Here is a 24,337-nt window from a genome sequence, read left to right as displayed (position 1 = left end):
GGTGTGCTCTCTTTGGTGGGATGTGCGAGCCCCGTCGAGTGCAGAATGATTGCCAATGATCTCACAATTACCAGGTAGCCCTTGAAAATTAACCCCGTGGTTTGTTTCTTTGACGTGGAAATGAAGCTTGACAGTCTCGTATGGGAGCTTTTCGTGACAACCTCGTCGGAGAACAGACGACATGCTCTGTAAGGCCAGTTGTCGAGATTGTCGAGGCCAGTTGTAAGTGGATATCGAAGGTGCAACTCTTTACGGCTCTCAAGGAGTGTTGAAATTGGTGTCTGTCCAGTAAGACAGCCACCACTTGTTGTTGTGACCTTCTCGTGATTGTTCATGCACATATGTTGTCTGGGCACAGGCAACAAAGCAAAAAAAAAAAAACAGCGTTCTCAGTGTCATATAAAATACCAGGTGTGATAATGATGATGATGATGATGATGGTGGTGGTGATGGTGTGATGATGATGATGATGATGATGATGATGATGGTGGTGGTGGTGATGATGATGATGACATCATCTCTATTTACTTTCTGTCACATTCCATCAGGGGGGGCGGAGTTGTAATTGTGTATTAGGCGACGATAGGTACAGCGCGAGAACAGAACGACGACAAAGGGACAAGAAAGAGACGCGCTCGTCTCTTTCTTGTCCCTTTGTCATCGTTCTGTCCTCGCGTTATAACTATCATCATCTCATACCAACTAGCCCAAATCGCCACACTTCTAAACGTGTATTAGGGTTAAGAGTAATAGTGTACCACCTGTCAGTGAATACGAACCTGAATGCCACCAATATTTTATGTTATAATACTTCACGTATGCCTCTAATTCCTCACTCATCCACATAACCCCTATACTATAACCAGCACATTTCCAGGTCAAACTATAGTTACTCACAGCAGTCCCGGTGGATACAACCGCAACGTTTCATCCACAACTTGACCAAGGTACTTCAGTTTCCGCATGGTGGTGTCGTAGTCCAGCGTGCCCTACACAAACATCAAACAGAAAAAAAAAACAGTTAGCAGTTAGAACTAGCTTTGCACACCCTTATGGCTGACAGTACAATGGTCAATACTGGCTTGACCACACGTGCTTAGCCATCTGCAGCAGTCTGTGCAATAAAATATTGACCTGTCCCTCGCCCCCGAGCTCCAACGTTTTTTAACGTTTCTGTTCCGCCACGTGGAAGTTAACCTGTCTCTTCTCGTTGACATTTGGACACAGGAAATAACACTTATAATAACTTCAGTGTTTTGCTTTCATTACCTTTGTGTTGAGCTTTGCGCTACCTCCTGCGTTGTTCTTACCTTTTATATAGAAGTAACCACTACACGACAACTACAAAAAAAAAAGACTTTCCTCGTTATTGTCTGCTTATTTTTGGCTCGTTCCTTTTTTTTTGCTTAATCTATATTGTCTAAGAAATGCGCCAATTCTGCCGTCGTTTAAAGTGTAAGGTTCATGACGCAGCAGGTTTTTCATCGTATTGTTCTAGGGCCCCTGATGTACCATTCCAAAAGCTCGTTACTTGCCATAATTACCACCAGAAAGCAGAGAACCAAACACTGGTCTTGTAAGATGATAGACGTCATAGGTTCATTTCCATACCTGCATTTGCATGTTTTCACTCGTTGCGACAGATGCAGGATGGGTGGGTGAAACATCCCCCCCCTCCTTAGTGAAAAAACCTAAGCAATGCTACCCACTACAAAAATTCATAGTCGTTTGACTTTTATTTGAAAGTTCCACGTAAAAAGAGGCTTTCTACGTAGCCTAGATGACTCTGTCTAAAAAAGCATGTCAATAGTATTTAGGGTCATTATACTCCTTCTGAGAGCGATGTGACCGAGAGCACTGCACAGACTGATCTTTCCGGCCCGGGCTCAGCCTCGCCCGAAGACACCATGCTCCGGCCCAATGTTTTTAAATTTGGCCCGTACCTAGCCCGGGCACGAAAAGTTTGGGCCCGGTCCGTTTCAGCCATTTGTGCGTGCATTGAGCATGAACGAAGCATTGTGTCGTCTTGTGTTACTGTGAAGATATCTGCCACAAAAAAGACATCTTTTAGAGTGTTTTCATAACTTCTTTCAGTGCCACGCCTTTCACTGGTATTTTGTATCCTTTCGGTTAATTACACCCGTAAATTTTTTGATAAATGACGCCAGGGCTAATATATAAATTATGATTGGAGTCACAGCTAGCTGTCTCACGTATGCGGTGGTAACCACGCACTTTTGGTTTTCAAAGAACGACAACAAAATGTAACACAGCCATAAAGTATGAGCAAAAATGGCAGAAATTTCTTTTTTTGGGTTCTACATAAATTGCACGTGAGCTGCAGCTGTTGAGCAAAAGCAACAACTTTTTTACAAACTTGATTTATGGCACGATACCATTAAAAAAGCGCACCCTAGCTGCTTTTCCGAGGACTACACCAGGCTAGGCAGCATTACATAAATTAAAGCTGTTGAGTCGACTCCTCGGCAGGCAACTGACTACGTTTTCACCCTCCCCAACTTTCACTACGTTTCCATGCTCAAAACTTTGGAAGGTTCCCTGACTCACCCTTTTCACCCGAGTCACCGTGACAGCAGTGCCACAGATCTGTCTAAGCGAGCCACACCCGTTACCGAGCTAGCCATCGTCATCATTGTTCCCTGAAGATGCCCATCTCGTCGTCTTTATGTAAGAGCTTTCGATCTTTGAAAGTCTCATGTCTTAAGGCAAAACCGAACAAAGGGCTTTCAAAACATTTTTTATATTTTTTTATGGAACACCTGCTGTGCCACTGTCTTCGATTTGCCTCAGATAGTCAAGCACTTGCCGATGCGTTGCGGCTACTCGATGGTCAGCCACTTTCTGTGCAGGTGCTAATACAGCATGCACCTTCTACATCTCCCGACAGCCGAAAAGGCAGGGAAAGCCCTTTTTACTTTTGAAGCACGATGGGCTTGTGGGAACGCCTCTGATTTGCGGTCACGCTGCAATGAGTTCACTGCGTTTCTCCGGCCTTTTTTTTCTACTTTTTCCTCCTCAATCTTCTCATCTTTCTATTCCTGTTCCCTAATCATCCAGCATAGCGTAGCCAACCACAAGTCTTTCTGGTTTACCTCGGTGCCTTCTCCCGTTCTGTTTGATTCCTTCTACCCGTCGAACAGAGTGTGTCGGTTAGACGGAGCGCAATATCCTGCAGGGATCACAAGAGCGAGAGTGGGTTGCCTAGTCGCCGACGGCTGAAGGCCTAGGAGCGAACGCGGGAGTGAAGTCTGGCTGTCTGTGGCTCGCGGTTGTTGTTTAAGGCTTGAAACGACAATGAAGGATAAATATGTGGGACAGAAAAAATGCTGCCCACACTTTCCCACAGAAAATTTCCAGTAAATGCGTCGCAGAATGGGGGGGTATTGCGTCAATGTTGCGTAATTGCGTATGGTTTGGGAATGCTTAATTGTTATTTCTTCTTTATTATTCTTATTTATTGAATGAAGGAGAAGCGTGGACTTCAACGAGTGGCGGGACGCTGATGTGCGATCCAAGGCCTTTATATACGGAGTGGCCTGTGAATGGTTGTGCAGCTTGAGCAGTCAGTTTTTACTAGACGTGCCTGCGTCGGCCTTGCGAGGCGTGAGAGGGGAACAAACAGTTGGCTCGAGACCACGGTGTAAGATACGAACAGTCGCTTGTATTTTACACCGTGCACGAGACGCAAACATGCGGCTCAATACGCGAGGCGCGAGCATGCGCTGTGGGGGTTTCGAGATCGCCGGCGATGCACTACGCGCGACATCGTGCGACTACGAAATGCTCCGCATTTAAAAGGGAAAGCGGGGACTATACGGTGGGGAAGAAAGGTGGAAGGCACAGAGAATAAGCCAACTTTCATCATTGCCCGTGTGGAATGGACAAGGTCACATCTACACACACGTTGCCCTTCACTTCTCTCTCTCTTCTCCTTTAATCCCCCACCCCTTCCCCCAGTGCAGGGTAGCGAACCGGACGTGCGTCTGGTTGATCTTCCTGCCTTTCATTTCTTCCCTTCCTCCTCCTCCTCCTACTCCTCCTCCCGTGTGGAAGGTCACTTCAAGTGGATTAGGCATATTCTATTGCTTCAATGCGCTTGAGTTAAATTGGTGGTAGCTTTTTAGTCGAAAAAGTAAGTGTACTAAGAAATGCAACCAACGAAGCCAAATAGCGTACATACGCTATTATGCATGAGACCCGGGCCCGATATGGGCCTGACTTAGGCCCGAGCCCGAAGCTCATGGGCCTGCACCTGATCCAACAATCCTTTACCCGGCCCGTTTTTTTTTTTTTTTCTCGCAGCGTACAAGAACTTCTGACAATGTTATCAGAACTAGACATTTCTTTTTGTGCGCTAATGAATGATCATAATAAAATGTCAATATTGGAAGTAATAATAAACTATCGACGTTTCGTACCCGTTAAATAATATCACAAAACAAAGTTATTACACTGTACAAATAAATTAAATATAAAACAAAGAATACCGATGTAGACAAGGCTTCCAAGACTTCATCGCGAGCCTTTTCTTGAACGTCCGGGTACTTCGCGAGGTTGAAAACGATGTAGCTCAGCGACGTAGACGTGCTCTCAAACCTGCATGAACATTTTGGCACGCCAACTTTGGAATGGCTGTTTCCCGGTAAAATCATGCGTTCGAAAGAAGTCGCATGATGATAATCGTATAGGAAGGTCATGCAGACGAAAAATCTCAGCACACAACATGTGCGAGCTTCGTCGCTTGGAACTGGCCACCGGTATTGTGGAAGCTAATACCGCTGTATTGGTGGTTAAACGAGAGAACAGTTCGAATGAGGCTGAACATTAGCACTAAACGTTTCGTGATACGATTACAATGCGCGGCGAAGAGCGGTACTCCGTAAATTTCGACCATCCGCTGTTGTTCAACGCACACTGACATCAGGCACCACGAGGGCCTCTAACAATTCACCTTTGTCGGAATGTGACTGCCGGGATCAAAACCGCGACATTCGGTCGCGGTACTAATATCTAAACTGCCTGCGAAGTACTGATTCGAAAAAATTCTTCTACCGTAAGACATACGAGATCTCGGACGCATAACATGTAACGCGGTATCGGTTTCTTGCATATTAAGATAGCGCTCTCTCAAAGATTGTGCGAGGTCATTGAACGAAGTAATACGCGTGTCAGTGCACGGTACGTCTCTTAACAATTCACCTTCATCGGGATACGACCGCTGCTGCCGAGATCAAAACCGCAACCGTCGGTCGCGGTACTAATATCTAAACTGCCTGCGAAGTACTGAATCGAAAAAATTCTTCTACCGTAAGACATACGAGATCTCGGACGCATAACATGTAACGCGGTATCGGTTTCTTGCATATTGAGATAGCGCTCTCTCAAAGATTGTGCGAGGTCATTGAACGAAGTAATACGCGTGTCAGTGCACGGTACGTCTCTTAACAATTCACCTTCATCGGGATACGACCGCTGCTGCCGAGATCAAAACCGCAACCGTCGGTCGCGGTACTAATATCTAAACTGCCTGCGAAGTACTGAATTCAAAAAATGCTTCGACCATAAGACATACGAGATCTCGGACGCATAACATGTAACACAGTATCGGTTTCTTGTATATTAAAATATCGCTCTCTATACGACTGTGCGAGGTCATTGAACGAAGTAATACGCGTGTCAGTGCACGGTACGTCACTTAATTCACCTTCATCGGGATGCGACCGCTGCTGCCGAGATCAAAACCGCAACCGTCGGTCGCGGTACTAATATCTAAACTGCCTGCGAAGTACTGAATTCAAAAAATGCTTCGACCATAAGACATGCGAGATCTCGGACGCATAACGTGTAACACAGTATCGGTTTCTTGCATATTAAGATACCGCTCTCTACACGATTGTGCGAGGTTATTGAACGAAGTAATACGCGTGTCAGTGCACGGTACGTCACTTAATTCACCTTCATCGGGATGCGACCGCTGCTGCCGAGATCAAAACCGCAACCGTCGGTCGCGGTACTAATATCTAAACTGCCTGCGAAGTACTGAATTCAAAAAATGCTTCGACCATAAGACATATGAGATCTCGGACGCATAACATGTAACACAGTATCGGTTTCTTGCATATTAAAATATCGCTCTCTATACGACTGTGCGAGGTCATTGAACGAAGTAATACGCGTGTCAGTGCACGGTACGTCACTTAATTCACCTTCATCGGGATGCGACCGCTGCTGCCGAGATCAAAACCGCAACCGTCGGTCGCGGTACTAATATCTAAACTGCCTGCGAAGTACTGAATTCAAAAAATGCTTCGACCATAAGACATGCGAGATCTCGGACGCATAACGTGTAACACAGTATCGGTTTCTTGCATATTAAGATACCGCTCTCTACACGATTGTGCGAGGTCATTGAACGAAGTAATACGCGTGTCAGTGCACGGTACGTCACTTAATTCACCTTCATCGGGATGCGGCCGCTGCTGCCGAGATCAAAACCGCAACCGTCGGTCGCGGTACTAATATCTAAACTGCCTGCGAAGTACTGAATTCAAAAAATGCTTCGACCATAAGACATGCGAGATCTCGGACGCATAACGTGTAACACAGTATCGGTTTCTTGCATATTAAGATACCGCTCTCTACACGATTGTGCGAGGTCATTGAACGAAGTAATACGCGTGTCAGTGCACGGTACGTCACTTAATTCACCTTCATCGGGATGCGACCGCTGCTGCCGAGATCAAAACCGCAACCGTCGGTCGCGGTACTAATATCTAAACTGCCTGCGAAGTACTGAATTCAAAAAATGCTTCGACCATAAGACATGCGAGATCTCGGACGCATAACGTGTAACACAGTATCGGTTTCTTGCATATTAAGATACCGCTCTCTACACGATTGTGCGAGGTCATTGAACGAAGTAATACGCGTGTCAGTGCACGGTACGTCTCTTGTTGGCAAGCGAACAGCTCAGCGCACCTGGTGCTGCGCATTAAGGTACAAGCAATAATTATTTGACATTTAAGAATGTAATGCTTTAACTATAAAGACCAAACTCTGAAAGTTTTATTGGATGACATTTTTTTTTTTGGGAGGGGGGGGTGTACAATAAACATTGTTCAAACAAAAGACATCTGTGAATTTCTTGGCTGTCTCTTGTAGTGCGTTCCTGTTATGACTAATTTTCTATTATTCTCATTGACACTTGGAATGTTGCACTTATTCCTCGATAAAACTCCCCAGTGCTACGAGTACACCTGTCAATCTGCACCATCGTGAGGTTGTAGTTGTTATATGGCAATCGACTGCTATCCCGAAGGTCGTGAAATCGAATCCCGGCTGCGGTGGCTGAATTTTCGATGAAGGCGAAATTGTTTGAGGTCCTTGTACTTAGATTTGGGTGCACGTTAGAAAACACCAGGTGGTCTAAATTTGCGGAGCCCTCCACTACGGCGTCTCTTTTTATTATATCGCGGTTTTTAGACTTCGACCCCCTGATACTATTATTAGTTATTACATTGGCCAGCCACTTACCAGCCTGTTTGCTCAAGCACAGCGCTGCCATGGATAAGCTCAAGAGATTGTTTCCACTTCATATACACGGACACGGAAATACGTGTGCGGCTTTATCTATGCCACACTAATCATATGCGCTCTGCTTTCTCCTGTTGTTTACTCACGTGCTGAATGATAATGTTTATCAGGTGTATACGTTCTTCCGCCTCTGGTATGGCGATTAAGAGTATAATCCTTGAAATGTGCTCGAACGGCGCCTACGTGTAATGCAGAAATATATACGCGGCAATGCATACGCGTAATCGGAAGGTTGCAGGTTCGCTTCTTATATACTACAGGCAAGTTGTCTTTTTGCCCACGTTACGTTTCTCCCATCTGTATCACGATTATTACGATACGCTTAAAAGAGCATGATACCGGCTGTGTCAAACAACTAAACAAGTCTTCGAAACTCTCGTCTTCCAAGAAATGTGGATGGACGCTACTTTAGTGTCTCGTTGAGTAGTAGTGAGCTAAACATCACAGTCGAATGAAGGGGTACAACAAACTCACGTGACCTTCTTCAAATGAGTGGCAGGAACAGAGGGAATGGCGTTTAGTTGGCGCACTGGTATTGACCAGCGGTGCAAAGTCACAATGACGTCACAAGTTGTCCATATTTCTGATGTCATTTGGGCGTCGTTTGACTATGTCACTCATTACATGACATCATAGCTCGGTGTAATCAAGGCTGATAGTGCAGAAATGTGTGGGCATATTGAAGGGGGGTGGCGGGGGCAGCTTGTGCAATTTACCATAAGAGGTTACAACCTACCGTCGGATACAACTTTAAATTTCTGAGGTATTTCCTTCTCACTCGCTGATTCCCCTGAGCTCACACCGAAGGGCGCGTACTTTGGACTGACGTCATGAGTGGGGCTGCCGGTAGCCCCACCTTCGGCGAACATTGCCGAATGCATTCGCGCATGTAAACTCTCTCTAAGGGTGTCAGTGATGGCAGTGAACGGAGCGTATGCATTTACTCTTAGGTTGTAAATGTCTGTCGTGTCAAAGAAATTTAAAGCGTGTCTCTCGTCTACTCATTGAGCCTTGCAAAAAGTCCGGTCCGTGATGGTTCAACTTTATGCACAGGTGTGTGAAGGGTTCCCCTTCAGAGAGGAGGTGGGTCGAAGGTTCGTCGCAACACCCCCCGAGTTGCACATTCCGCTCCTCCTTTCTATTGTGTCAATGCATGGGGTTAACTTAGTACACCTCCTCTTGGGAGACTAGGGAAGTGGCTACCTTAAGGAATGGCTATGGAACGGCTATGACTTTACGCATTACCAATCGCGCAATAGGCATCCGCCCTCACGCGTCACAAAGAATTCCACATGCAGCCGTTTTTCTTTCATTCTTACCCGCCGAGGAAGATTGAAATCGCGCTCGAGGCTATTGCGGCTGATGACACCTGCCTTTGTTTGTAAAGTCCTGCGTGTGAAAACAAAAAAAAATTAAATTTAGTTAGAAAGGAAGACACACATTCTTTACTACCTTTCGAACTCATCGTTAGCAAATTCGCCGATGAGAGTGAACATGCTGTTCACCTGCACCATGAATTTCTCATTGAATCAATTTCTCCAATACATCTGCGTGTGGTTCATTTTTTTAACAACGTCCAGTAAGGTCCATACCTTTTCCATTATATGCTGGCTTTGTTTACTTAGAAATAACATACTTTTCGTAACGTATCAAGGGTCTCACACACTGGCTTCGTCGAGAGTGAAGCGTAGGAGAGGCGAGAGAGAGAGAGAGAGGGAAGGGGACGCGCTTGCGCAATGGGGGTGTAAACGCCGCTGGGAGGGATGGCTATAGAGACGAGAAAGGGGGGCCGACTAGGGGAGGAGAGCAGAGGATGTGAGCGCATGTGAAGTAAGGGTGGTCACGCCACACACCGGATTGGTCTCGATCATAACACGTTTCGAATCTAATGAATATATCACAGTCAGGAAGGAAAGCTATAATTTTTGCTGGATTTTATTTATTTCTCATCTCACCGCTCTCTATGATAGAGATATCGATGAGAACGTTGGTGAAGCGTCCAATAAGGTACCCGAAATTGAATAAAGATTTTCTGGAGTCGCTGAGTCCTACAAGCAAGTTGTACAACGTATAAAACAATTTTAGTCAAGCACTGAGAATGCGTACTATACTTTTTATGGTTGACGTGAAAATGACAAACTAGCTTTATTATTTCACTATGTTAATGAAGTATGCAGTTTACCTTTTGCGGCACGAATTGTGATTGGCCGTTTATAAATGCGGGAAGTTGATGTAGTTTAGTGCCAATAATCTAGAGGTCACTTCTAAGGGGACTCTAACGGAATAGGTTACTGCGAATATTTGTAATCGCATGATATGTAATTGTCGAATAAATGTAACGTCAGTCATCCTGTGTTTGTTCACTAACCTAATTCAACCAACCAGTCAAATGACATACGATTATTATCCGCGGGCACCGAGAATTTGCATGAACGCAAAAAAAAATGAAATTCCTGCCGAAATGCCCCATGTCAAACTTCTCGTTTCGCATGACACTGCCTTCAACTAAGTGATATCGTGTTACAACATATTTCAACCAGAAGGGATATAAAAAAGTTTGGGCAACAAGATTTATTAACTTTCAAAGACAAAGGGATGGAGCTTGTTGGTATGGCTTCATACTGCGAAATAGCGCGAAAAGCGAGGACACAGGGGGGAAAAAAGTAAACAGGGCCAGTCGCTTGGTCCTGTTTGTTTCTGTCTGTGTCCTCGTTTATCACGCTGTTTTGCTCTCACGAATGTTTCATTTGTCATAACTGAAGCATGTTAGAAGTCCAAGTGAGCTATAAAATGGCAGAAGAAGCTCGTGAGCATCAATTACCGTTCAGACGTCGTGCACCGTTGCTGCTGGCAATGTCGTTGGCCAACTCCGCGTCGATCAGATTCTGAAGGATGTCGGGCTTTCTCAGCTGCAAATAAATCGTACGTGCGCCACTATACACCCACTTTCCCCAAAGCATGTAGATACTACGTAGCCCGAAAGGTAATTGAAAAAACCATAAATAATATAATTAAATGAACAATTAGGTCAAGTAGAATATCATCATAAGCCTGTGTTTTCCGCAACAACATTATACGCGTAAACTTCCTAATCTCATCTGCGCACCCAAGCTTCCGTCTCCCTGTCACGCGTCTGCCTTCTTTTGGAATTCGGTTTGTTACCCTTAATGACCAGTGGTTATCCGGCCTACGAGCTACGTACCCGGCTCATGTCCATTTCCTCTTGATTTTAACCATGTTGTCCTTAGCCCCCGTCTGTTCTCTAACCCAGTCTGCTCTCTTTCTGTCTTTTAAGGTTACGTCTATCATTTTTCTTTTCAACTCTCTCTGCGTCATCTTCAATTTAGAGTTGAACCCTCTTTGTATACCTACAGACCTACAGGTTTCTGCTCCGTATAGGTATGCTGTTAAGATGCAGCTCTTGTATACCTTCCTCTTCAGGGTTAGTGGTAGATTACCAGTAACAATATGAGAGTGCAAGCTCAATACACTCCACCCCATTCTTATTCTTCTAGTTATTTCGCTCTCATCAATCGGCTCTGGGGTTACAAATTGTCTAAAGTCGACATACTTCCCTACAACTTCCAACGCCTCTCCACTTATCGCAAAGCGCTCTTTTGTGCCTATAGACTCCTGCACACTACTACTTTTGTGTTATGCATATCAGTTTTCAGAACTACACTTTTTCTTTTCTTGTCCAGTTCTGTAATCATAAGCTGTAATTGATCCCATGAGTTACTCATCAATCAGTTTATCGCAGGTTGCTAAGATACTCTCCCTTAACTCTTATCTTTAACTCCTCCCAGTCACGGGGCCCAGAAAACCTCATGTAAACACGTGGTGAATAGTATTGGAGAGGGTGTCTGCCTGCCTTACACTCTTCTTTATTGGAATTTGGTCACTTTCTTTATGGAGAACTATGATGGCAGTTAATCATCTGTAGATATTTCTCAGTATTTTTAATTATGCTTCGTCGATGTCCTGATTCCGTTGCTCCTGCATTACTGCTGTTGTCTCGACTAAGTCAAACGCCTTCTCGTAATATATGAAAGCTATATATAGAGGTTGATTGTATTCCATGCATTTCTCTATTACATGATTGATAGTATGAATATGGTCTATTGTAGAGTAGCCTGAACGAAATTATGCTTAGTCTTGTGTTTGAATGAACTGTGATGTCGCCTTAATTCAATTACATATTATTTTTGTAAATAGTTTGTATAGAACGGACAGTAAGCTGATCAGCCTGTACTTTTTCAAGTCCTTGACGTTTCTTTCTTATAAATTAAGATGATGCTGACATTCTTTCAAGTTCCGGTACCCTCCCTGTCAAGAGACACTTCGTATGCAAGGTGAACAGTTTTTCCTACGCAATCTCTCCACCATCTTTCAACAGGCCTGGTGTTACCTCATCCTCTTCTGTGGCTTTGCCTCTTTGAATTCTTTCTAATGCTTTTTTTACTTCCCCTGTAGTTAATGATTGGTTGTCATATTCCTCTGCGTAGTTACTTCATACGATATGAGGTAAAGTATATAGAAAAATATTTATCTTTAGCAGTATAGTGTAGTGATGATGGCGTAAATATACATTATATAAAAAGACGGAAAAGTGCCAATGCTGTCCGCGGGATCAAATCGGACACTTCGTGCGAACGTCGAGGGTTAGGGTTCCAAAGATGGAAAGGGTTACTTTCTGCCCATTGAATTCATTCAACTGACGCCATCATACTACACTACCGTGAACGACAACAATTAATTGCCCGGATACAATAGTTAGCATAATTGTCGTTTCAATTGTTTGGTTGTGCTTAACGAAGAAACAAGCCCCTCAAAAAATCGCCCTTCTTTTATGCAATCATATCGATTACCCTCGCCTTGGCACACTTAGTGTCTTAGATTAGAATGAGAGTTTAATCACTGGCTGTCACCTCGTGCATATGCAAAAGTCAGGCGCCACGAGACAACCTCTGGAAACATTTAACATGGTGCTACCTATTTTTCTCACATGCTCACAGATCTGGCTCGAAATGTTCAGCAAAACATTCAGCAGAATACATACCGAGGGGTCTTTCTTTCTCATTTCAATAATTTGTGTCGTCTCTTTGCCAAGTTTCTCGAAGCTGAACTCTCCGATCACCGTGGTTAGCCAGTAAAACGGTTTCATCCATTTCTTGAACATAGTTGTGCTCTCTAAAAAAATCATAGCGATTACAGACGTTCCACTCATCGATGCAGTTCAAAAAACAGCCTGCTTTTGGGAACTTCCAACCGAAGCCTTGGACACTCACATTAACAATTTTCCCGCATCTTCTCCAATTTATTTATGGCGGAATACATTGTTATTCCACGCGCATATTCCTTTTCATTGTTGCCGCATTATTCTAATAGCAACGGCGTAAATTATATCAACGTTTTGCAGCTATGCGAAGTTTGCCATTATTGCCTTTGTCGTAATTTAGATTTGAGTTCATGAAAATTGTTATTCTTAGAAGGGAACTTTTTGCTTAACTGCACATTACGATCGCCCATGCTTGTCTGTAGCTGTTTAAATACTTTCATCAAAATATGTAGCGTTTTCAATATGAAAGACTAAATGCAGCCAATGTTAAAGCAATAATGATTTTGAAGATACCGCTTGAAACCTATATGGACTGGTTTTTCTACATTTACGGCCTTCAGATGAATGCTTATCGCGATGTTCTGATCTCACTGACAAAGTAGGTTCCCTTAACTTTTTGGAATTACCACGACAGCTCACGGTCTATGGCATTGAGCTGCTATGAGTGTGATTCAAGGAAAAAAATTATAGGTGTAACATTTAGAGAAAGGAATGCAGCGGAGATGGTTAGAGAGAAAGAGAAATGCTTCAATTAAATGCCTAGCATGCAACTCCGTATGGTTGGAACACGGCCGTGTTGTAGAATGAATGGTATATAGACTTATAAAAACAGAGAGAGAGAGACATTAGGATATTACAAAACCTTGACAATGTTCGTGGTCTGTAAAATTACGAACAAGAGCAACCGAAGTTCACTGAAACCATCTTGCACCCATAAGGAGCCTTCCATGTCTATTACGATAAGGGTGTTTTGACATACCCAAACACCTTTGAAATTGGTGTTTTGGTTTCTAAAAGCAACCTTATTGAAGGGCGTTGGTTATAGACACGCAAGGCACCCTTAAGGGTGCGAACTGATTTAGAGTGTCCCAGCAGACTTTAACAAGTAATTAACAAGCCATTTCATTCCCACTCCTTGAAAGTGGACGACCAACGAAGGTGTTCAGCACACGGCGCAAAGATAGTTGTTCAAGCAGAATCATACGTGCGATCATGTGCAAGGGACCCTTCATGATGCCCCTGAAGACTCCTCTGGCGGTATTGAAGAGTGGATGATCGAGATTGCCCTGAAAATGCTCGTCGATGCCGAACACCCCTCGTGCAGTGTAGTCCATTGAGAGCTGCTCAAACTCCGGCAGCATGTGTACCTCCCTGTCCGTGTCGGCGTACTTTTCCAGTGTCCTAATGAAGACGTCAGCGTTTTCTTCCAGGTGTGGCATAATCTAGGAGGTAGATAAATACGATGCAGGCATTTGGTTATCTGTGGTTAGAATATGAAAATCAATATTGGCTGTAAATTGGAGTTGTTGATTGCTTAGCAAACTTGCTTGAGTTTCAGAAAGTATGAAAATACTGCGCCTTCATGGTCGGCACGCAGCTTATCCCGCTTGCAACATTCTATTAGCATTTTGTTTAATTAACTAATCGTGTTACCGCATACGCATTCAGTCACTGACGGTATGGTGTTTCCATATTTCATCATCCTCATCAGCCTGACTATATACGCCAATTGCAGGACAAAGGCCCCTTGCATATGTACCACCAGGTCATCCGGTTTCGCGCGTGCGGCGGCCACTTTGCACTCGCAAACTTCCTTATCTCCTCTACCCTCCCAATTTTCTGTCTCAACTTCACCCGGTTGCCTTCAGTTGTAATCCATTCTGGGATCCTTAATGACCAGCGGTTATCTTTCCCTGACACTACGTGCCCTGCCCATGACCATTTCTTCTTCATTTCGACTATATTGTTACGGGGCTTGGGGAGGTTTTGGGGTAAGTATAGGCTCGAGGAAGTCGCCGAGGAATGCACCACGCAATCCACTTTTTGCTACACATGGGAGCTTGTCACCTATCCGAGCGACGGAGAGTTTGAAGTGAGGAGGAAGAAAGGAGAAAAGGCGTCGTACAGTATATTTACACCGTAGGTCTAAAAGACGTAAAATTCCAGACATACAAGACAGAGCCAAGTCCACGCGGATATCAGCAAGCGTTGTTTTCCTCTTGGCTGTCTTCTTCTTCATCTCCGACAGTGCTTCGTAGCAATATATATTGTCTTTGAAACCCGTCTGTTCCTTGATGCACTCAGCCCTCAGGCTTGTCTCTTAGGGTTGCACCTATCATAACTTCTAGTGCACTGCTGCAGTCTGTCTCGAAGTGCTCTTCCGCGAGGTTGTTGTACGTCACTTTTGTTTCCTGCAGATTAATTTCAAAACCTACCTTTCTGGTCCCTTTGCTTAATCCAGTTATCATCAATAGCCCTTGGTACGGTTGATACTGCGTACTTTGGTCAGCGCGTTGCGCGTGAGCTATATCTTGTCAGGGATGAGCGGACGGGTTCGTACTTTCGCGGGCGCTGTGCTCTTACCGTCCATTCTCGATCGAAGTGCTAGGTAGCACGAAGGCGTTTTCTATTATTCGATGCAGGAGCCGCGTTTCTATACGTCGGCTAGTTGTGGTACATCGGATGCTAAAGAAGTTCTCTGCCAGTCTTACTTCGATAACATTTCAACTTTATGGCACCGCATGCGTTGCTTCGCCCTTGCAGCGAAGCTTTGATTTATCTACACGTAATGTCTGTCATAAGCGGGGAAAAGTTCTATAGGCTGCTGTGTCTTCATGGAGATTTAAAGTGGGCCTCTCACCATCTTCAGCTTGGCAGCACTCATGCTGTAGGCGACTGTGCTGCGGATGTCCTTCCACTCGGGGCCTCCGATAAGCAAGAGGGATTTTCCGAGCACAGGATGCATCTGGTCTGTCATCATATTAAACTGTTGGTAAAAATAAAAGGCTTTTTAATAAAGAATTGATAAGTATTTGGTGTAGCGCCTTACACACTGATTGAGAGTTCAACAGTGAGACATGTTTTGAAAATCGAATCATGAATAACGAGGTACAATGTTTAGCTGGTATTTGTCAAACTTGTCATAAATATTTAAGACGTCTTCGTAGAGACAAATAATTCACAAACGCCGTTCTGGTTCACGCACTCACTATATATAGTATAGAAGCTTTGTCATTGTAAGGTCTTGTTGATTTTGAGTAGCAGATGAGAGTGTGACATGCTTTATGCAACACACACACACACACACACACACACACACATATATATATATATATATATATATATATATATATATATATATATATATATATATATATATATATATATATATATATATATATATATATATATATATATATATGTTAGACACAACGTTAATAAGATCTAACAGACAATAATGCAAGGAAAGCATCGGGGAAGTTAGACCCAATTGTAATGTAGATGTGAAGAAAGAAAAGTGGACGAAAAGCAGCTAACTTGCCATGGGCAAGAACCGAACCTGCGACCTACAAATAAGGCGTTCGATGCTCTACCAACTGGGCTACCACAGCGGCTATATCCCGTATTTACTTTATTGGGTATATATGTGAATTAAACGCGGGAGTGTCAGTCAGCCCCACTAGCAGTCATGGCAGCGAATGTGAAACACTCTGTGCCAGCCTGTTTGGCGTCATGTAGCACGTGAACTTATTGCGCGCAGGCAACTGATCTATGATGTATCTTATGCCATTGAAAGGCACCAGGTCTGCCAGAATAAGACCCTCGTTAATTTGTTATTGATATATATATATATATATATATATATATATATATATATATATATATATATATATATATATATATATATATATATATATATATATATATATATATATATATATATATATATATATATATATATATATATATATATATATATATATATATATATATATATATAAGTATTAACAAGCTCCGCAGCGGTGGTCTAGTGGCGTGGCGAAAGTACCCGGCTGCTGAACCGCAGGTCGCGGGATCGAATCCAGGCTGTGGTGGCTGCATTTTCCGAAGGATACGTGAAATACTCTAAGCCCATGATCTCTGATTTGGGTGCACTTTAAATAATCCCAGGTGGTCGAAATTTCCGGAGTACTCCACTACGGCGTCTCTCATAATCATATGCTGGTTTTGGGGGCGTTAAACCTCACATATCAATGAGCGATCAACAAGCTCTACCTTTTGTTTTGTTTAGGTCATTCAGGCAGCCTGTATAAAGTTTCAATATCAAAATCTCAAACTTTCAGTTCGTCACTATGCCTGCAACAGTCAGCCAAGCATGGCATTCTCCCGCAATTCAATTTAAATAATATGTAAGGTTTAACGTACGTAAACTACCGTGATGTCGAGCTGTCCTGGAGCATTATCAAATTTTTCTGCAAAGGATGCAGTTTCATCAAAGAACTCCACAGCAGGATGGATAATGCGTATGATTGTGAATTTTCTTTTTATGTTACAGTGAATTGGTGATTCAATGAGCTTAAGTGTGGCCAAGTGCACGTGGAAGACGGCCCAGAGTTAAAGCGGCTGATCACTTCAACTGATTTGGATCATTCAGCCTTGGCGGTGAGAGCAATCGGTGTCCCCTCTCACAAAAAAATTCAGGGCCCAAAGCTCAAGGAGCAAAGAGACAGTCATACTTTTTTGGACGCAAACGGTATCCTGCTCACATTGGGTGTCTAGAAAACAGCAGCTTAGTTACAGGTGAATACTACGTGAATGTTCTTCTAAAACTGCGTAAAGCCACTGCGTAACACCTATGATTGATACGTGAAGTTTAGCGTCCCGAAAGCACCATAAGATTATGAAAAACGCCGTAGTGGAGGGCTCCGGAAATTTTGACCACCTGGGGTTCTGTGCGTAACACCTAGAATTAGTGAAAGAAGGTGTCTTCTTTTTGCATGACAACGTTCTAGGTTCACGAATCCTGTGCTGACTTGGCTGCAATTCGAGAGCATGGTTTCGAACAGCAGGACCACTTTCCCTACAGTCTCGACGTGGCACCAAGTGGCAATTCTTTATTTTGAATTTGAAAAAAATACCTTAGGAAAACGAGGCTCGATTTTTTTTTAACTTGCTTCAAACTAGCACAGAGGAGTGGCTTCGCCACTAGGCAGAAATGTTTCGCAATGTATCAAAAGCCTTCCAGTCACGAGATACTATACGTTATGTTCGAAAAGCTATGTACGTCTGCGAGATAAACTCAGACAGACTACAGGAAAGAAGAGTACAAATATTTGTATGAATGCACACGTCATCTACCTAAGTAGATTAATGAAGTGAATTGAATCTATGGTACTTGCTTACAATTACCCCAAGCAGCTACAGAGAGAGAGGCAAAGAAAAAGTAGGGAGGTTAACCAGGTTGCGCCCGGTTTGCTACCCTACACTGGTGGAAGGGGAAAGAGGAGTAAAGAACAGGGAAAGCAAGGAGGGAAGAGAGAACAAGTGAAACGTGCACACATATGGCAGCGTTCACCGAGCACGATTCCACAGTCATAAGTGGGACTGTCGAAGGACAAACAGTGACATAAGTCCAGAAAAATCAGAATGGTTTACGTGGACAAAAAATCACACCACGGCGGCCGTTTAATTCTCTAGGTATTAGTTATAGTTTTTTTTTCATTTGTTTTCTGCGCAAATATGACACAAGGACTGTATTTATGCTGCAAATAAACCATGACGTCTAAATTGACGGCAATCGCTGAGGTGCAAGAAGTGACTGCTTTTTTATGAGCTAAATTTTAATAAAGTGATGTATTTTCAAAACTGCAGTGCTATAGGAGAGCATTTCACGGAAGAGCGAAACAATGAATGTCTAGGGTCATACTTACACCACGGTCCACAAAGTTTTGAAAATTCCGCACGTACACGTATTCTATAAAATCCAGATCGTTTAACACAACAAATGGTGCGTCACCATTGAAGAACCTGCGTGAAACCGGTTAAAAATTACGCTTTGCAAGAAACAAGTAAGAGGTAATTATATCTCATAATATTGTCTAGTTGTTTTCTATCGCGTTACATGATGATGTTACACAAACCATAGCAAAGTAGTCCGAAAAAATCATGACCCGCCCTGTTAAGACGGCCAGCAGTTTGTAGGGAAGCTGCGATGAATGAGGTCATAATAATACTGAATCACTGAAATTGCTCGTGAAAAATGTTATATGAATGCTTGACTCATGCATGTAAAGTTATCTCATCCTTAAAGGGACACTCACCAGGCTACCTAAATACAAAAAAGAGAGCGAAATATTCTTTCCTGATATTTCTCGTCTTTCTTGGCGCAGTACTGTGACGCTGACAGAAGTTCCCATGACGTATACAGCGTACATGCTCTCGATTCATTGATATACGCGAAATATCACATGCAATTGGTCTCCTGTACTGCTTTGCCATGCAGCCACCCTTCTTTGTCTCGCATGAACATCGTACACAGTCAACCGATAAAACTTCATTTTTTGTGTTTACAACTGTACAAGTGGTGATAACAGCGCGCACAGTTGTAATCCTGATAGGCTCTAGCACTTAGCGCCGATATTGTTCACGTGCATTCAAGAAATAAAGGACGATGAGGATGCATCCTGTGTGTGAAGGAAAGAAGAAAATCACCCTCTCGTCTTTAAACGCGGGGTGGTGAGTGGCCCTTTAATATTAGTAGATGGCAATATTAGTTCCGCAGTTAACTCTTTCGTCACCACCCCTATTCAAATAGATCACCGGAGATCGACGTTTTTGGATAATCTATTTTGGCATGTTAAATTTACTTATCGTGCACCCAGAACTTTCTAATAGTTAGTCCAGCCACTCAACTTTCAGAATCAATTCGAATTTGCCCATTTTGGCAACATAGTGATTTTTGACAGACCTTATCGCAACCTAATGTACGTGTATCGTTGAAAAAGGGCACTAGGCTGGCAAACTTGACAAAAGTGCGTACCCCGCGTGATTGTGCTGCAGCAACATCGAAGTTCTGTAATGAAAAGTATCTTTGCAAGCCAAATATAGAATTGAAGTGTCAGCTTCGCAGTTTGACTATGTTGAGCAGTAATAATTGCCAGACAGTTTTGCCAAGATATTCAATAGAGAGCTGTTCCTAGAAGTCGGGGAAAATTTGTTCTACAAAAAGTATTTACGAAGGTCCCCCGCACATATAAAGTGTCGAGGTGGCCTTCTCTGACAGTTTCCAGCAGCTTTCGTTTTGCTTTCGATGTTATATCAGATGCAAGGTCGCATCTAGTGTCACTAGTCGCTCCTATGACATCGTCGTCACGCACGCATGTGTGCGCACCAGCGCTGCAAAAACATGCACTGCTCGAAAATGTCTTGAAACTCCAGCTGAATTGAGTGAGGACGCGTTTAGAGTTCGAGGATGACAGTACCTCAGCTTCAACTTTCATGGAGACAATGTTTTGTGTCAGCCTGAGACATCCACATCCTTTCTTGGGTTTGTTTTGTTTTCGGCCTCAAGTTGTCTCTTCCACCACAAGTGCGTAGCTTCTGAGCCTTGTGCACAATCTTATAGCTACTCTGGTAACGTGCGTAGTATATACTTCGCTGGATCATGGTGTGCTGGCGCTGGCTGCAGAGCTTCTCCTAACGGCAAGAAGGCCCCTGGAGCATATCTTCAGGCTAACTATAGAGCAGCGTGAAACAATTTAGAACTGCAAATGATATTGTCTTTTCTTTAATACGATATGCACAAAAATGCGAAGAAATATGCTTGAATGTATATATTAGAACGGTAACTTATGCTGAGTGAGGTGGCTCATGGAAATAGGTGACGCTAAATTTATTGGCGGAGCTAATTAGACATCCCATTTATAGAAGGTATATTAACATCACTGGTATCTATATATATTGGAATACCTCGACACTCTTATCTCAAGGCAACGAAAATTTATTGAAAAGAGTGCACAAGTACACTTGTGTCTCGCGAAAAAAACATGCAATGCTTCACCGCATGGCATGTGCAATGAAGCAGCACCTCGGTTCTGATTTTTTTTTTTTTTTTTGCTGTGTGAAGAAGAACATTTTGTACGACATTCATTATTTTTATACTGTTCCTGGGACACTTATCTACAAAATGTATATTTTTACTTTCTTTTCCTTTGAATTGTTTTTGGATATATAGGACTTTTTATTCGACTGTTTACCAGCTGGCGACCAAATAGTTCACACTTTTCACATTTTTATTCATTCTAAAATATTTTTGTAGCTCTACATATTAAATTTTTGGGGAAGAGCATTTCAATGCGCAAAGTTTGGTATGATACAATGCGTGCTGGAGTACTTTTAAAACTGGCAAAAGTAATATTCCCGAGACATATGAAAAACAACCATTTTCGCACGGTAACGAAAGAGTTAAGCCTCTTCTTTCATGATGTTTTTTTTTCAGCGCAACAGATATCAACAAGGAAGACTTAGTTGGGCCACAACATTTTTTTTCCAATAAAGTTTTGCCACAGCAGTCAGGGATTAATTACCTTTCATTGAGGCTTCATTCTTTTCATTGTTGCACGTGCCACAAATTAACTATCTGGGTGAACCTACGCCAGAATTTTATTCACTATTACGGGAAATACCATACCTTACCGTGCAATGTGAGGTGTGTGCAAGCAGTGATCCAACAAACGTGGTGGTTTAACTTAGTTCGCCTGATCACACAAATGGGGTATCACTTTCGGAGCATACCACAACATACACAAGAAACGTGAAAATAGCTCACCCAAATACGTTGCCGTATTTTTCAATCCATTTACCAATAACCTTGTAGCTTTCCTGTTCAGTAAAAGTAATGAAATAGTCGTTAATGAGCAGTTGTCGGGAAACACCGGTAATCTATCTAAATAAGTTGCTACTGATTCGCGAAATACTCTCGTGAGCCTTTCTTTACGGGACACGGTGTCTTGCCTCAATGCAGCGAATTTATTTCTTGGCTGCGGCATATTGGCTAAACTTAATACCGTAGCAGAAGTAGAAAAGGAAACAAATGCTGCCTGCCATAATGACCTAAAGAAAATTAATTGGCTTGATGGGCTTGGTTCTTTATAGCACACAACCCGATGAATCTAACAAACATATAAATCAGTGAAGAAAGCCATTATTTGGTGTATCTTGACTGCAATGCTGCAACTTTGACGTGAATTGAGATGAAATAAAGCTGATTAAAAATCACTCTTCCCTTTGGTGAGATCTGAACCAATAACCTTTTAATCACGCGTGCGATGTTCCACCAATTGAGCCACCACGGGCGCGGATTCCGTCGAAGGTTGTGGGTTCAAATCGCACGTTCAGAAAGCGTAATTGTTCTTCCACATTATTTCATCTTAGTTTAAATTATCACTATTGCACTACTGCTAATATACAACAAATAAATCCCCTCCCCCTACATGCGTTATCTGCCTTAATTATCAGTAGACGTCGCTTGGTTGTGGCTACCACAGAGTAATACCGTGGGACCATATACGCCACAGATAATTACGGTTGATACCTTTTTATGCCTGAGTGTCAAGGGACTTAAGTAGAAAGACAAGATTTGCGAGTGGTCTACCTAATACGATAACATAAATCTGGGAGACAAAGTAATCAAAATGTCTTATATGAGACCGTGTGTATGACGTTTGTCTTACCGTGGAATGATACTCTACAAGGTTTCCCCATATGAGGTTTGGTTCCGGGCCTGGTATACCCAACTGCTTGAAGTAGTTGAAGTGATGTCGCCGCCATCTACAATGCGTAGCAAATAAAACACAACTATTGATTAAAATATGCAGGACTCGGCTGTATATTCTATTCTAAGCTTCAAACATGCAATATGAGGGCATTACTAAGGTTACACTTGAATGTCTTTTCTAGAGAGAGCAAAATATATGTTGAATTGAGAACCATGTGCTTTAATTGAGAATTACTAACACATTTCGCTGCTTACATTGCCGAAGGTGTTAAAGGCAGGTTATGGAATTACCAGGGAGTTGTAAAACGATTTAAAAATTAGCTAGAACGGGTTCGTCCTAGGTTTAGGTGCGAAATAAATAACCTCATTTGTTGACAATATATATTTCAGAGAATGCATTATGGCATGCCTTATAATCTCTACATAAATATAGAACAGTGCAAACGAACGATAAGGAAGGGAGCATAAGACCCCGATCTCTCCTCTCAGCATCCTGTGTCGACATATTTTACATTTGTTTCTTAATTAGTAGAAACAAGCCTTAACTAACACATTAAAGTTATCATAATCGTATCGTTGATTTGACGCACGGAGACTCATAACTCGATTTTAATTAGCCGCTTGGCAATTTATGCAGCGCGGCACCTCTCTGAGACACAATTCAAGCCTCCTGCAGCAATGAACGTAAAACGTAAGAATGCTTCGAACAACGGTTTTGCGAGTCTTCTTTCGTTATATCTAGAAACGGAGTACAACTTTTTTCGCGCGGCCTGTTTTCTACTTACATGAACAGCGCTGTCACGGAGCACAATGATATGGCAAGTAGTGCGGCAGTAACCAGCATGGTGGCTAGAGACAATAGTTGTATACGACAGACGACGGTTGGAGTGGCGCTGTTTAACCCGCTGCACGGAGCACCTTCGCTCATCGCATGCGTTTGGTGATAAGCAAGGGTGCTCTTCTGAAGGACAACGCGCTTTGGCATGGATGTTATCTTACGTGATGTGCTACTTCCTTCATTTGGTCGCCTCCCTTTATCAGAAGGCACTTTAGCCAATGCCCGAAAAGCCTGCGATGTATGTGCGTATCTAATGCATTAATAGCAATGATAACCACCAGCTTACCCGTTTGCACCGCAACTTCTCCGCTGGTCCGTGAGGCTTGATATTACAACCTTATATTTGTGTTACCGCATAATTTTGTTTTCGTAACACCCTTCGAGCCAGACACATTACGGAGAGAGGTGAAAACACGATTATGATACCTCATAGAATATTCTCAGTAGGAAAAATGTTATCTTCGATGAGAAGACGTGAGTTGGATTGCATCGTCATGCAACGTTAGCTAGTGTGGAAACAAAGATGATGTTGACCAAAGATTCACGAAAATACTTCCAGTAAATAAATGGTCTGGCGGAGATCAATGAAATGATATGAGTCTTGGTTAGGCATGGAAGTAAACCACGTTTATAAGTATAATAAAACCTAGCCGATATATAAAAAGGCAGGAAATAACTGTGTTTCGAAAATTGTGACTGCCACATGTCCATCGTATCAGAATTGGCCCAAACTTTTTTAATTAGGATTTTCAGCGTGACATTTCTGTTAATAATAGGCAGGTCACGTGAATTCGCTCGCAACTTGAGCGACTCACACTGGAAATCTAGATAACATTTTTCTCAAAACAAATTATCCACCAGTGACCTTTGGTTATTACAAATAGCCTAGAAGTTGTGTCTTTTGGCTTCGGTGGCCATTTCTCGTCGCTTAGAACTTAAACAATCAGATCTGCTGTCAAAGAAGATTATGAGCCCTTCTCTTACAGGGGTG

At 42.8% G+C, this 24,337-nt stretch overlaps 1 protein-coding gene across 2 annotated transcripts in view; it reads right to left on the bottom strand.

Moving 5' to 3' along the window:
* Positions 1-23,442, bottom strand: part of LOC119169954 (cytochrome P450 3A14) — a 29,514-nt gene extending 6,072 nt beyond the window's left edge. The window contains exons 1-11 of one of the 2 annotated variants that reach the window (XM_037420953.2): positions 23,294-23,442; positions 22,465-22,561; positions 21,561-21,613; positions 18,664-18,760; positions 15,594-15,719; positions 13,938-14,175; positions 12,674-12,804; positions 10,436-10,523; positions 8,934-9,003; positions 4,509-4,617; positions 898-989 (exon numbers count right to left, since the gene is read on the bottom strand). In XM_037420953.2, coding sequence (XP_037276850.2) covers positions 898-989; positions 4,509-4,617; positions 8,934-9,003; positions 10,436-10,523; positions 12,674-12,804; positions 13,938-14,175; positions 15,594-15,719; positions 18,664-18,760; positions 21,561-21,613; positions 22,465-22,561; positions 23,294-23,436 — 1,244 coding nt within the window. In that variant the 5' untranslated portion in view covers positions 23,437-23,442. The remainder of the gene's footprint in view (positions 1-897; positions 990-4,508; positions 4,618-8,933; positions 9,004-10,435; positions 10,524-12,673; positions 12,805-13,937; positions 14,176-15,593; positions 15,720-18,663; positions 18,761-21,560; positions 21,614-22,464; positions 22,562-23,293) is intronic. The other variant, XM_075881846.1, reaches the window with a different exon arrangement.
* Between the last annotated feature and the right edge of the window lie 895 nt (positions 23,443-24,337).

Source organism: Rhipicephalus microplus, chromosome 2, assembly GCF_043290135.1.
Source record: "Rhipicephalus microplus isolate Deutch F79 chromosome 2, USDA_Rmic, whole genome shotgun sequence".
NCBI lineage: Eukaryota > Metazoa > Arthropoda > Arachnida > Ixodida > Ixodidae > Rhipicephalus > Rhipicephalus microplus.
The sequence above is the reverse complement of the archived record's forward strand: the minus strand, read 5'-3'. Positions and strand labels throughout refer to the sequence as shown.